Source organism: Styela clava, chromosome 1 (genome assembly GCF_964204865.1).
Source record: "Styela clava chromosome 1, kaStyClav1.hap1.2, whole genome shotgun sequence".
NCBI classification, from domain to species: Eukaryota; Metazoa; Chordata; class Ascidiacea; order Stolidobranchia; family Styelidae; genus Styela; species Styela clava.
This window is the reverse complement of record NC_135250.1, coordinates 11772680-11786323: the sequence shown is the minus strand read 5'-3', so window position 1 is coordinate 11786323 and position 13644 is coordinate 11772680. Positions and strand designations below refer to the sequence as shown.

General features: G+C 34.5%; 1 protein-coding gene across 1 annotated transcript; it reads left to right on the top strand.

Annotated features, from left to right (window-relative positions):
• Positions 1 to 5708: 5708 nt before the first annotated feature.
• LOC120344420 (uncharacterized) lies at positions 5709 to 11102 on the top strand. The gene is made up of 4 exons (XM_039413653.2): positions 5709 to 5831; positions 6222 to 6413; positions 7838 to 7934; positions 8850 to 11102. The coding sequence occupies exons 2-4, from the start codon at positions 6286 to 6288 to the stop codon at positions 9126 to 9128; spliced, it is 504 nt and encodes a 167-aa protein (XP_039269587.2). The 5' UTR covers positions 5709 to 5831; positions 6222 to 6285; the 3' UTR covers positions 9129 to 11102.
• The last annotated feature ends 2542 nt before the right edge of the window (positions 11103 to 13644 follow it).

Genomic DNA, 13644 nt, shown 5'->3' with positions numbered 1-13644 from the left:
TGGAAAGCCAATATGATAGGACATTTGAACTGTATGCCACAAACGAGAAAAATATTGTATTTGAACACCATCATTGGTGGATTAATGGAAAAATCAGTGCGTTGATTCATTTCTACCTTATTGTGTGTTTTTTTTTTTATAATAAATTGAGTAATAGATGAGAGATTACTCTTAGATAGTTTTGATTGTTATGTAACTAAAAAAAAAAGTTCAGATGCGGTGCGCTGCGATTTCCAGAACCAGCTAGACTAATGGTAAACAAGCGCAGCGTTTTCATCAGTTCGACTTTAGTTAGAGCAACTTCTACACGGTGTTTATTATTCATTTACGGTACGGTACTTTGAGTTATGGTAGGCATTGGTAGCCCAATGTCTGAATGTGCATAGGCTACCACGGTATCGGTATTGCTTCAAACTGATTATAATCGGCTAGTGTCCAGTCTGCCAGTGCTGCAGTGGTCGTTCGTTGACCGTTGCTCGCGCTGCTTGCAGATTTCTTTTTTGTGCTTGAGAGCATGAAGAGATTTAACAATACCTGCCTGAATACGGTATGTCATGCTGCCAGTACTTCTGTGTGGCGGTGTGTGTCAACGGGCTAAGCGTTAGGAATACGCTCGCCACCGCACCTCTAACTACCCTGCGTGGGTTCGCAGGTTCGAATCCCATGCAGGGATGGTTATGTGCGAGAGGATTGCTGAACTCCTCGCCGTCGTTGGGTGGTTCACGTAACCGCTGGTCGGTTACCGGTACCGGTACGGCTTCCTCCACCACCAAGTCAATGCTTCCGAAAACAAACAATACAGTAAAACTAATCCCATACCTACCCGACTTGGAATGGTAACGGGACGAGAGGCCGTGGTTCGCCATATGGATAAGCCGTCTTATCGGCTTTCCTCTCCCTCGGGATAAATATGTAAATCCTATCCTACTGTCATAAGATCACCGGTATGCAGGTATGACTGTATCGTCTGTACGATGCTCTTTAGTGGTACCAACTACCAGCATACAGAATTACGGTACGGTACCGGTACTGTAGCTGTACCGGTACCGGTACTGACTGACTGGAAACGTTATGCAGTTATGGATGTACGGTAGGGACCTGTATAGCTGTAAGGTGCAACCCAAAATATGTCATTGTTCATAATATCTGAATATACCATCCAGCCGCCTGACAGTGCAGATGTGAATTGCAGCATTACCGGTACCGCTACCAGTACCAGTATGCAGTTATGCATGGCTGTAAACCTGGTAAACTGATTCTGGATTCTGAGATCTGAAATCAAAATAGCCTTTTACCCAGCAGCTTAACTTAATACAGGAATATGAGTTCCTTCACCAGAACTAGATAGAATTTCCAACTCCACCTGTCTACTGTAACGGATTGTAGCCTATTCTAGTCCAGCTATTTCAGTATTTTGTAGCCGAAAAAATTCAAGCAAGATTGTCTGATTGTAGAAATGATTTTTCTTCTGTTTCAATAGTCTACATTACAGCATTAAATCAATAGGCTATGTATGACTGTGCTATCTCATGTATGAAGAAAATTTGAGACTGAAAGAGAGAATTTTTGATTTTTCTCTTCAATTTAGTAAATAGTATTATTAACATCAATGATAATAAATAATATTAATAAATTTGTAGTTTGAGCTCTGGCTTTGACTAGGGATGTGAGTTTCAAATATTTTATTTTTTCGAATCAGAATGTTCCGAATCGAATTTTTCCAAATCTGATTTTATTTAGTGTGATGACATCATATCCTCATTAACTTCATTTAAATTTGGAATGACTACAGGACAAATTGCCATTAAATAATATTAATGAATCAGAAAAAGTGCATTGAAGGAATGCATAAAATACCCAATATACTAAGGCTGATATAATTTACTTTTGTTACATAGATATACACTCAGATACATATTTTTTTATTACAAAAAATTTACCGCTGGTACCGTTTGTGCATAATTTTTAAAAAAGCAATAATTAAGGGGGGGAACATCTCAGATCTGCGTTTTTAATAGAAAATAATGCAAAGATGTTCTATTATGATATATATTGTTGGTACTTTAAAGAACCCTGACATATTTGCGATTACTTAGATTCAAAGTACTCGAACTAAAACTGTTACCCTTATGACAGTATGATATAAAATAACCTCAAGAGTGTTATTATTTGTGTTACGAAGCTGTAGACATACGCAAAAATAAAAGAGATGCTTTTAATGGAAGCGATACTGCCTTGCTGTGCAATCACCTCGCGCTATCCGAATTATTATTTTAACTGTTGATTAAACTATTTTTTATCCTGGAATTGCTTCAAATCAATAATAATAATAATATCATGCCTATGACTGTATGATGCCCCAGATTCAGAGGCTAAAAAAAATGGAATGATTGAGCCAGCTGTACCATCAGTACAGTTATGTTTTTCTTTTTAAAAAACATAAACTGGTAACCAGGGTAGTCTACTTTTGTCAGCTTTGTCAAATAAATTTTTATGAGTTGTGTAGTGTGTGTACCAGGTTAGGGTTAGGCCATAATTTTATTCAGATTTCCTTATCTCAGTTCTATAACGAGTTCGAGGACTGTCTATGTTAGCAAAGTGAATATACCCATTGGTTTCAGTCCCTTTACACAACTTGATGTAAAGTAGGCTGACGAAATTAGTTACCTTCATATTGGTACACACACTTTTGGAGCGCCGGTGTTGTTATTTTGTTATCTACCGATATTACATTTCTTAAATAATAATTTGTGATATTTTACATATTATTGTATAGTGTGTATTGCATTTCAACTAAAGATAACTACATGATATGGTCTTGGGTACTTTTTCCAATGAGACCTTCTGCAAAATGAGAGATGTACTGAGTTCTCCCTTTGCAAAGTAAACTTTACCCACCCCCAAGGCTTGGCCAATCAAAGCCTATTGTGATAGTATACTTATTAACCAGATTTGTACAGGCGTGGTCTTGCTTGTCTTAGGTTTCAAATTATATGAATACGATGACCTTTAATATGGCTTTTGTATATGCCGGGTTCCAGTTTAGTCAAACTATGCACATATTAGCACATTTTGATAATGTACTTTTTAATCATGCCCAACTATTCGCCTATTCATGGGAATTCGTTTTAAGCCTACAACTATTTCAACCTCGTCATCTTGTACAATAATACATCTAGTGATATTTTTTGAGATTGAACAATTTCTCTTCTAGTTTGTCACAATCCAGGCATGTTTTTTCATCATACTGCGATAATTTGGGCCTCAATTTTATGAGTATGATCCTGTGTAAATATTCATATTGTGAAGCCATTCACGACCGCTCAGGCAAACTGAAAATAATATAACTGTTTCTATCAATGTTTTCCCAGAACAAATATTTGCAGAGATTGGATAAGCCTCTACGGCACATACTCTCCTAATGTACGCATATATAACCTGTCTGGTTCAAAATATATTTGTGTATTTCATGAGATAAACAGATGCTTTGGTATATATTGTGTTGTAGCTCATATTATTTATTATTAGTAGCAGGAAGACTTGTTCAGTATACTGGTAGCACTACTATCTTTCAATATTGTAATCAAATGATTATATTTTATCGCACCACACATAGACACATTTAATCAGGGTATAGAAATAAAAACTCAAAAAAAGTGTTTGATTATCGTTGATCTACTGAATATAACTTAACTATTATTTATTCGGTATTACTAGTGCGTCCAAAAAATTGGTATAAACCGTATAGAAAATTTGAACAAATAAAAGAGAAAATCTAATAAAGCAACTTGCTGATTCATAGTTGTAATTAAACTTTTATAAATTACCGTAGATTGCCAAATGCCAATTTGATTGACTGACGATATTATATTGAAATGTAGTCATCATTTATCTATATATAATAATCCGTAATCCAATTTTATCAGAAAGTTGAAATAAGTTTATACCCGACATTTCATTGGCTGACAACTTGACACATCTCAATTACACCCATAACTAATGTATACGTCAACCGGGAATTTACCTAAAATCCATAATCATTGGCATTTGGTGGTGCAATGTATCAGCATGAGTTTGTGTCGCAATACAGCTTATGACACATGAAAAAATTTAACACTTCTTGTTGCTGGCCAAATCATTCTAGTATTTTCCGATTGTGTTTTGAATCACATCACGTATACAAGCATATAACATAGATCATGATAATACAACATGGTTCATGTCGCGAGTCAGTCACATCTGGAGTGATCTAGGATTAAGTATGAGACACCATATATGAAATATATATACATGATTGCAGACCAGTACAGCATTTTAATATACCGGTACTTATGTGTAGATATGATGTTATTATAAAAGAAATATAAAGATTATTTTGTTTGTTGAATCAGTGATACATTGTTGTTATACTAATCAAAGATTATTAATTATTAAGTGTAATTAAGCTAAAGTACAGGTTGTTGTACAGTATGTTTGGACTATTTGTTTGATTAAATTTTATATTAGTGAGATAATAGTAGAAAATCTCGAAATATTTTTAAATGAGGCCTCAGAAAAGCAAAAAGTGATTTGGGCTTAACTCGGTCTACCCCTGACTTCAAAATAAACTTGAATGTGTTTGGCTATATGTCAACCCCATTATTTGGCACTTATAGAATAATATAAAATAATTGTTTCCAATTGTCTACAGACCCACATTTGGCATTTTGTGCGTGTGGAGATATATGTACCCCTGACAAAGAACATTGTAACAATGGAAAGATGAGCATTTATTGTAAATATATTTTACTATGTATATAAATAGTAAAGACCGTATATAAAACATCTTTTCACACATCACACATAGTTTTATCTGGTCTGCATGGGATATTATATGTGCATCAGTGCATATGATATATTGCAAGACATTGAGGAAGCATGATTTGTCATGACATCCTTTTTCTAGCTGTTTTTTTAATGTACAAGCAACTCGAATATTTCATGTTATATTGGTTTTACAGTAATTCAGGTTTCGGTTTGTGAATGAATAATTACTAATTGTTGGATTTCTATTACATGCATTGGAAACAAATCGAAGGCTCTAACCCAGTGGTTCCCAAAGTGGGGTCCGCGAACCTTTTGGGATCCATCAAGCACTTTCAGAGGGTCCGCGAAACAAATCTGTAATATGGCTAATAGATTGATAAAACAAAAATGAAGTGCTTAAAATTGCAAATACACATTTGTTGCTTTTTGCTGCTTTGCAATCACCGCTGGAGACACTGATTCTCCACTTTCTATTTCAATCACGCTGCTTCATTGTGATGTCACAGAGCTGCGGGCCTGTGATATCACAGAGATAGTTCAATTCATGCCATCACATGTTTACTAACTGCAGAGTTGTAGCTGCCCTTTTGCAGGTTTACCAAATATCAAAACAGACTGGATGCCACACGTCATGAGAATTGCGCTTCATATTCTTTTGTTCGTTTCACTATACGACGCATTGGTTTTTTGTTGTGATATTTTAATGTTTTGTTTTAGTGCAAAAGGCTGGAAAACATAAAAAAATTCCAAGGGATCCGTCATGGAATTTTTTTCCAAAAGTTTGGGAACCACTGCTCTAACCTAATAGGGCAGATGGGATAGGGCTGGGATGTGATAAGTATCTTATCTTCCTATGGCAATATCGCTATTAAAAATTGACATAAAAACCAGAAGTTGTTTATGAGCAAGCCTTGACTTTAGTGACTTTAAAAAAAAAAGCCAATCTGATTATCTCATTTACAGATATGAAAATTTAACAAAATTCTCAAACTGCCCCCAAGGCAGACATCTTCTGAGCATTCGAGGTATGGTAATTAATTTTTTCATGCCTCTGGCGATTCTGATTACTGAAGGATGTGATTGAATAATTTTATGTTTTTGTTGATTGGCATAACTATAGGCTGTCTAGACTGGGACATATTCCTAAATACCAAGTCTATTTGTGCCTTATTAAATTTGAAATACTGTATCGTATTGGTTTGTGTCATCGAATTCATTGTTCCTGGTTTTTAAACCATAAATAACGAACAAACTATTCTTTTTCAGCTGATTATAATTTTTTTAATAGCTCCACTATATAGTTATGCGAGTAATAGTTTGATAAAAATATGACAGATTATGTTTTGTGTCATTGAATCCCTTATGTATGTTTCTGGTTTATAAACAATAAATAACAAATAAATATTCTTTTTCAGCTGATTATAATTTTTTTAATAGCTTCACTATATAGCTATGCGAGTAATTGTTTGATAACAAAATATGGCAGAGGATGTAAATAACAGATTGCGAAATAGGATGGTATCAACATCCACAGAATCACCTCACTCATCAAATGATAGGTCAGTGCCAAACAAAAAAGATGAGGATAAACCACGTGAGGAAATAAGGTATGATTCTAGTTGAAGAAACTATACTTTTCTTGCAGTATATTAGTCACTGCTATATTTATTTTATGCTCGTAACTTCCACTTTATAATTAAGGTGAATGACCATTTTCTAAATTGAAATTAAGTGTTCACTGTATTATTGTGAAATTTCATTCCCAGCATTTCGTAATATTACACGTGCCAGCAATGTCTTCCAACAACCTTTTATTTATATAAAGTCTTGAATTAATATTGGAGTAATCGCTTTCATTCATTTCTCTCTTTTACATCACTATCTTATTAATGAAATATATCATTCAAGTGTCATGGGGGGTCATTGCTCTTTATGTGTCAGGTTCTGTCAATATTTTGTATTCAGTCATAGGGTCTGGCTGTAATGTTTGCCAAAGGTTGGAATGCTATCCATTATCCAAACAGTTTTTATGTATCTCAAACTAACAGTCACAAGCAATCGTTAAAATAATGATATAAGCTCCCATGACTATGAATTTTAATATCCTTTATAGTATTTTTCCCATAAATATTCGAAATAACATATTATATTATACTCCATATTCATTATATAGCGACCCGATTTCCATTAGATCAGTTTACTTCAATATTAAAATTTTAGTGGTTTTAAATATGACCTTTTGGTATATTGAATTACCTTATATGAATACGGTAGTTAAATCACTATTCATGCTATACTTTATTCAGCCAATTGTGCTTTTGTATTTGGGTACTATCACTTTGGGCTTTTATGTAACTGTTATTACCTTTCACCTATATTGCAAGGATTATATGATAAAGTCACTCTATAGTCCTCTTATGTATTTATCACGTATTTAAATCAATATGAAAAGTTTTCTGTGATTTTGTATTTTGAGACAAATAATTTTTATTGGAAAATTAAGCACAAATTGTAGCTTGGCGTATTTTGGGTGACAAGCTTTATAGAGACCTAGCTACGAATGTTGTGTCTTATCTAGAACCATCTTCTGAAATATTTATTTACATTGCAAGGGTAAAAAGTCAGGAAGATAGTAATTGATCAACATTCCTAGCATTGCCGAACACTCCCTCAAACTCATTTAACCTTTGTATGCCGTATGTTGGATTAACAACTATTAGTATTAACCATGCTTATTTTGTTAGGCAAAAACAGCTTTTGCAAGGATATTAGTTAAATATCAGGGTATTTATAGGCTTTAACCATGATATTTGTCACACTATAAAAAAACAAATAATCCATGTGCAATATAACTTTATGGGGAAAAGGGGAAGTCTGTTAACGTTTACAGGCGAATAAACAATCCAGTCATTTCGTGTAACATGTTTTTTGTAGGCATCATATCACGACTAGCATGTTTGTCATTAATTGAATAATATTATCTTAATTAAAATGACGCTTATTATGAAGTTAAAAATGTTTTCTATTTTAGGGGAAACGAACGTCACATTCTCTTTCATTTTTTCACACTGTTTAGCATCAGTTTTATCTGCGGGATTTTTTTAATACACCTGAGTTTGTGGCTTAATGTGAGTATAGTTGTATTATTTCATTCATCATGTATTATTGTGTATCAAAGCAACTCAATGATGATTAACTGCATCATCAAAATTTGTGTTAGATTTTAAATTCGATGGACCTTCAGTAAATATGTTGTCATTGGCAACACGATATAGGGACAAGATGCTCTGTTATTAAGTTGACAATCTTAACATGCCAAGCTGGCAAAGAGAAAGGTTGTGTACCACTGCTGAACTTTTCCTGGTATTTTCAAACCGAACGCATACTTGACAAATGATATTTTCCCATTACTCAAAATGACAATAACCTGCTTTGTAATCTGTTTTTTCGAGCATGTGTTCACTAAAATTCTAAGAATTGATTCAGTAATATCTTGTTTTATACATAAAAAATAGCCGTTTATTCTTGTTTAAAATGGTACAGGGTGATCTAATAAAAACAGAACCTATAAAGTTCCTAATTCTACAAAAATTAAGAAAATTTACACTTGAAAACGTTATTTTCTGTTTGTGTATATAATTGGGCGCTGCCGTAGTACGTGCACCAAGATGGCGGACACCTGAACATAGTATGTTTACCAAGTTAGGGTTAGGCCATAATTTTATTCCAATTTTCCTTATTTCAGTTCTATTACGAGTTCAGGGACTAGCCAAGTGACTCCCGTAGTATTTGTACCTGAAATTATGACCTTATTCTAACCTGATACACATACTACGTTCCTGTGTCTGCCATCTTTTTGCACATACTACAGGAGTACCTATGATTGTACTAAAAATTTCAGTAATCTATGACACTTCAACAAAAGTAGTTTTCTTTCTGTAATATGTTCCAAATGGCCTGTGTTCTGTTTTTCTTGGCCCACACTGTATTATGTTAGTAATTTAGATCTCAATATATTGAAAGTTTATTTTATTTTTGTTCAGTCATATATTCATGCTGTCATGTCACCAGTGAGGCCTTTCGATAGTGAGAACACAGAGAACGGCCTTTATACTGAAGAGTACAAGAATGTAACTACTATACAACATGAACCAAGCGAGACCTATTATTCATCCGTTTACACACAAGATGAGACTATAAAAGAAGTCTTCATTTCCCCATTTTACTATACCGGGACTTATTTTAATCCAGTCAGGCGCAATGTTACGTACCATAATCATGAAGGATACCACGATTTTTCAAATTATTCAGCAATAAGATAGAGAACTTCTTATCAATGAAAAGATTTGCAAATCCTCAACAATATTATCGCGGGACGGAATACTGGAAATAAATTGACAAGTTTGATAATGTAGAATAGGAATCATCTGCAAATTCAAGCAAACTTAATACAAATGTGAAAATTGTTCATTTTTGAAGAACATCACTGCAGACTGAGACTACATTTCATTTTTGGTTCATGCTTGGTATTGATATAAATTTTTATATAAAACTAGTAAAATTATATTGTTATTAAATTATGGAATGTTTTTACATTTAAAATCTTTCTAGGTGTAACCATATATATGAATCCTCATACACAAAATTATCAACAAATATTAGATGACAAATTATACACAAAGTGTCAAGGTGGTTGAGGCCTGAATTTTCAGTCAAATCTTTCTGTTTCATAAATATTTATTTGAAAAATTCTACTTACTGTCTATGTTGAAAGTATGCCTCTAAAAATTAAGCACATTACTGGCCATGCTTGATCAAATACTGATTATTTTATATGAATGGTTTCATGTTAAATTGCTCCATAAGTGTGCGTGGATTAAATATGGCCGATCAATATATTTTAATCTTTGTATTTAAATATTCTGAGTCGAAATAATGTTTCTTTCATGAGCTGCGTTTAGTTGGTATTGCGCAATAAAATTCAGAGGAGGTGTGTTTCTTTATATTTCTTATGTTTTCGAATGAAATCGTAATTTTTGACTCAGAGGTAATTTTGGACCGGGTTGAGAGTATTCCAATATACCGGTAGATATTTTGGGAATTTCAACTTCTTTAAATTTCTACAACTTCCATGCTCATGCTGATAGTATGGGGTATCATTACCATTTCGCGGCAGCAATACTCTGTCACAATACCATGAACATATAATCATCTGTCTAGTAGGTTTTTTTGTTGGCAGACTATAATTTCATATGGGCGATTTCCTGAAAATATATTTGCTTAGGGTTGGATATAACTGGTATCAATATATTTTCCCAACCTATGTGTTATTGTGTCAATCTGTTATTTTCTACCGTTGGCCCAACTTTGAAGTTGAGATATTATGTCACTTTTGTCCAGTATAATTATATTATTATTTTATTTTTTTCCAATCCTCCGGTTATCTTATCAAAATATTTGTCGCCTTGCGTCATAATTCAACATTACATAATACATTTTTTTATGTAAATGAATGCTATAAAATATCTGAATCCATACTATTTTGGGCATTTAACCAATTCTGTTAATAGTGTTTTATTTTTGTTGAATAGAATAGATGATAATTTTACAGTTATTTTTTTGCTCTTGGCCCGTTTATCTTAAATATGTAATTAGTTGAAATAGTTTTCATGAAATATTCTTCATTGAGCAGTTTCTGATTACAAATTACACTGTATTTGGGTGGCAGACATAATAATAGGCTGCCGAAACTCGGATTTCGGTATATTCTCTTTGAAAACCAGACACAGTAACACTTGAAGATTGACTGAGCCGGCAAATTATATGTCAAAAGCGCATTGGGCTTGGAAAACACGGTGTGAACAAAGGTCATGCTTACGTGACTTGGCAAATTTAGTTGTTACTGTCCCGTGGCCGTGTCTGTCAATTTTGAAATGAATTCTCGCGTTTGAATGAATATATATGGGATCCAAGACCAACGCTGTCTTAATATCCGCGGCTGACTGAAATCGAAGTTTGCCATGTTTCCGCGAAGGAAATTGTATTTGCAAACTCGTCAGAGTCAAAATTTAGAATTCCCTGTAGTGGGGATTTCAGGCTTTCAAAGGTGATAAAATGGTGGTTGGTTTATAATGAATACATTATTATACTTTTGTCAATGTGTTTTCAAATGTTTTTATTGGTGTAAAATTAATTTAGAGTAATCATTTATCTTACGTGTGCAAAACTAATCGTGTAAATATAATATCTGCATTTAATTCTTTCAATTACTTTGAAAATATATCATATTTTCCGAACATTTTCTCGTTTTTGCAAATGAGGATTTCAGTATTATTGTATTGCGCTTTTCCTGAATTTCTTTCACACACGCGTGTGCTTTTTGATGAATCACCTAGTTTCCGCTAAGGCTGTTGTTTTTGTTAGCCTCTAGCAAGCATTTTCCGTGATGGATGAGATGGCTAGAGATTCCCTACCGCGACAATGTTTGCTAAAAGAGTCCGTTGCCGCAACATTTTAAGAAAATCTATTAGTTGCATTAGGAATTGAAATTACGTAATACGTGATAAAAAAAATATATGAGTGGTAAGTTACTTATTGTGGCAAGTTGGATATGATACATTTTGGGGTGCTTCCAAACCTGAACATAGTATGTGCACCCGGTTAGGGTTATCATGTTGTGCCCCATCTCTTGGTGCACACACTTCTGGAGCGCCCAATTTAGGGTATTACTCTTTTTTTTTGTATCACATTTCTTCATTGTCACGTACTTATGACCGTATGAGAGGTGAGCGCTTCAATGTTTTTGCTTCTTCTGGGGCGATTTTGACTTCCTCAAACGCAATCGTTGATTGTAACAGGCCGTTATTTTAAAAATAATGCTACTATTTTTTTTTGCTCGGTATCGGTTTACGTAATTCCTTTTTGCATACTCAGTAAAAAAGGTGAGATATGTTTATCAAATTTTATACGGGCGAAAAGCCACATATTCTCCTTCAACGAAGCATGTCACATGTTCCGATTATAGAAATCGGAAAGTACATCATCGGTGGTGACAAAAAGATGCCTTTCATTTAAACGTATTGACTATATATTTTAAATTGCTACATTCTTGGCAAGACATGGCTGCTATAGCTGTTTATCGCCTACAAAAAGATAAGTGTGGTACAGCTCTGCCAAGAACGTTAGATAGACTGTCCGATATACGTTTGCACGTAAAGCCATGTATATCCGTAGTAGGTAGTTACCGTTTTCATTTTATATTCTTTGGAAATTTCCAGAATCATCTTAATTTCTGCGCCATCAGTTGAAACAGCAAAGAATACGGAAATGGCACAACGAGCAACATCGATTTCTTTTCAAAAATACCAAATTGCCCGTGACTTTACCAGCTTGGCAATTTTAGCGGGGCTTTCTGTCATTTATTTCTTCGTAATTTCTCAACCAGTAATAGCAACACCAACAATGCCGCCGCTACAATATTAATCCATATATCTCAAATATTTATAACTATTACCAGTGAAGTTTGATTTCGTACTCAGCATAGTAGAAGCAACATATTGCCAGAACCAAAACACCGCTGAATTCAGTGAAGGTAGACTGGCTAAATATAAAATATGCTAACAGACTGCTAAATGGAACATAGTTGTCCGAAAATGTAGAGCATGCGCCGGGACCAAACGGTGGTCGACGCCGGGTCCTAGGCCCGCTAGGCTATTGTCCGCGATAAAACATTGTTTACGTATATACAGTATATAAAATGACTTCAGTCACTTTCAGTCCAACTCATATTGAGCAGCTTGTATATACATACAAACAAGTTTACATATAGAATATACAACAATGCTCAAACTCCACCTGTCTTTCTATCCTCATCATCGCACGGTTTTCTCCAACAGTACTTTATATAATAGGGCGATTTTCAACGTCATTTACGAGCACGCAGGAGATGGGCGCGAGTCTTAGGCGTGAAATACTGTCCTTGATATCATTGCCTGTATATTGTTTGAGTCATTTGAAACTAATTGAAGCTTCAGGTACGGGCTGTGGTATTCCACATTATTTCAATCCAATGCGGGGATAGATATGTGCGAGAGGATTGCTGGACTCCTCGCCGACGTAGGGTGGTTCACGTAACCGCTGGTCGGTTACGGCTTCCTTCATCATCAAGTCCATGGACTGGTAACCATACGAGAGACCGTGGTTCGCCATAGGATTAAGCCATTATATCGGCTTTCATCTCCCCCGGGATAAATATGTAAAATCCTATCCTATTGCCAGCACGTATTCTCTTACATAAAGGCGTGTAATCATTTTTCATCCGCTATATATATTGTAAATCAGTCTTCTTCAAATTTTTTTCATCACGACCCAAGTGGCACGGCCAATGTTTTGCAAATGTCAGGAAGTTAGTTTTAATAATAAAGGAAATATCAAAAAAAATAGTAAATTGACAATAGGCTACCTCTAACGAGACCGATGTGATTGCATGTATTTATGCACAAAAGATTGAATATTGGCTCTATTTCGGTGATGGTGGGTCTCAGTAGCCTACTGGTTCCGAATCTTTCGAATATAATCGTTATTTTTTTAACATAAGTATCACTGTCAAGTGTCAACGGTGAGCTGCAGCAAGGTATATTAATGTAATAATTATTATCAATATTACACTTAGAAATATGTATGTAACTGAATGCTGGATATAGTGGGATTATAACGAATTAATTTTTATTATTTAAAATTCGAATGGCGTCCCAAAGCGCCCTTTTTTCATTTTGTTCTATTGGACGCTGAGAAATGGACACGGTCAATGAATTGTATTGATCGACAGTATAATCTACA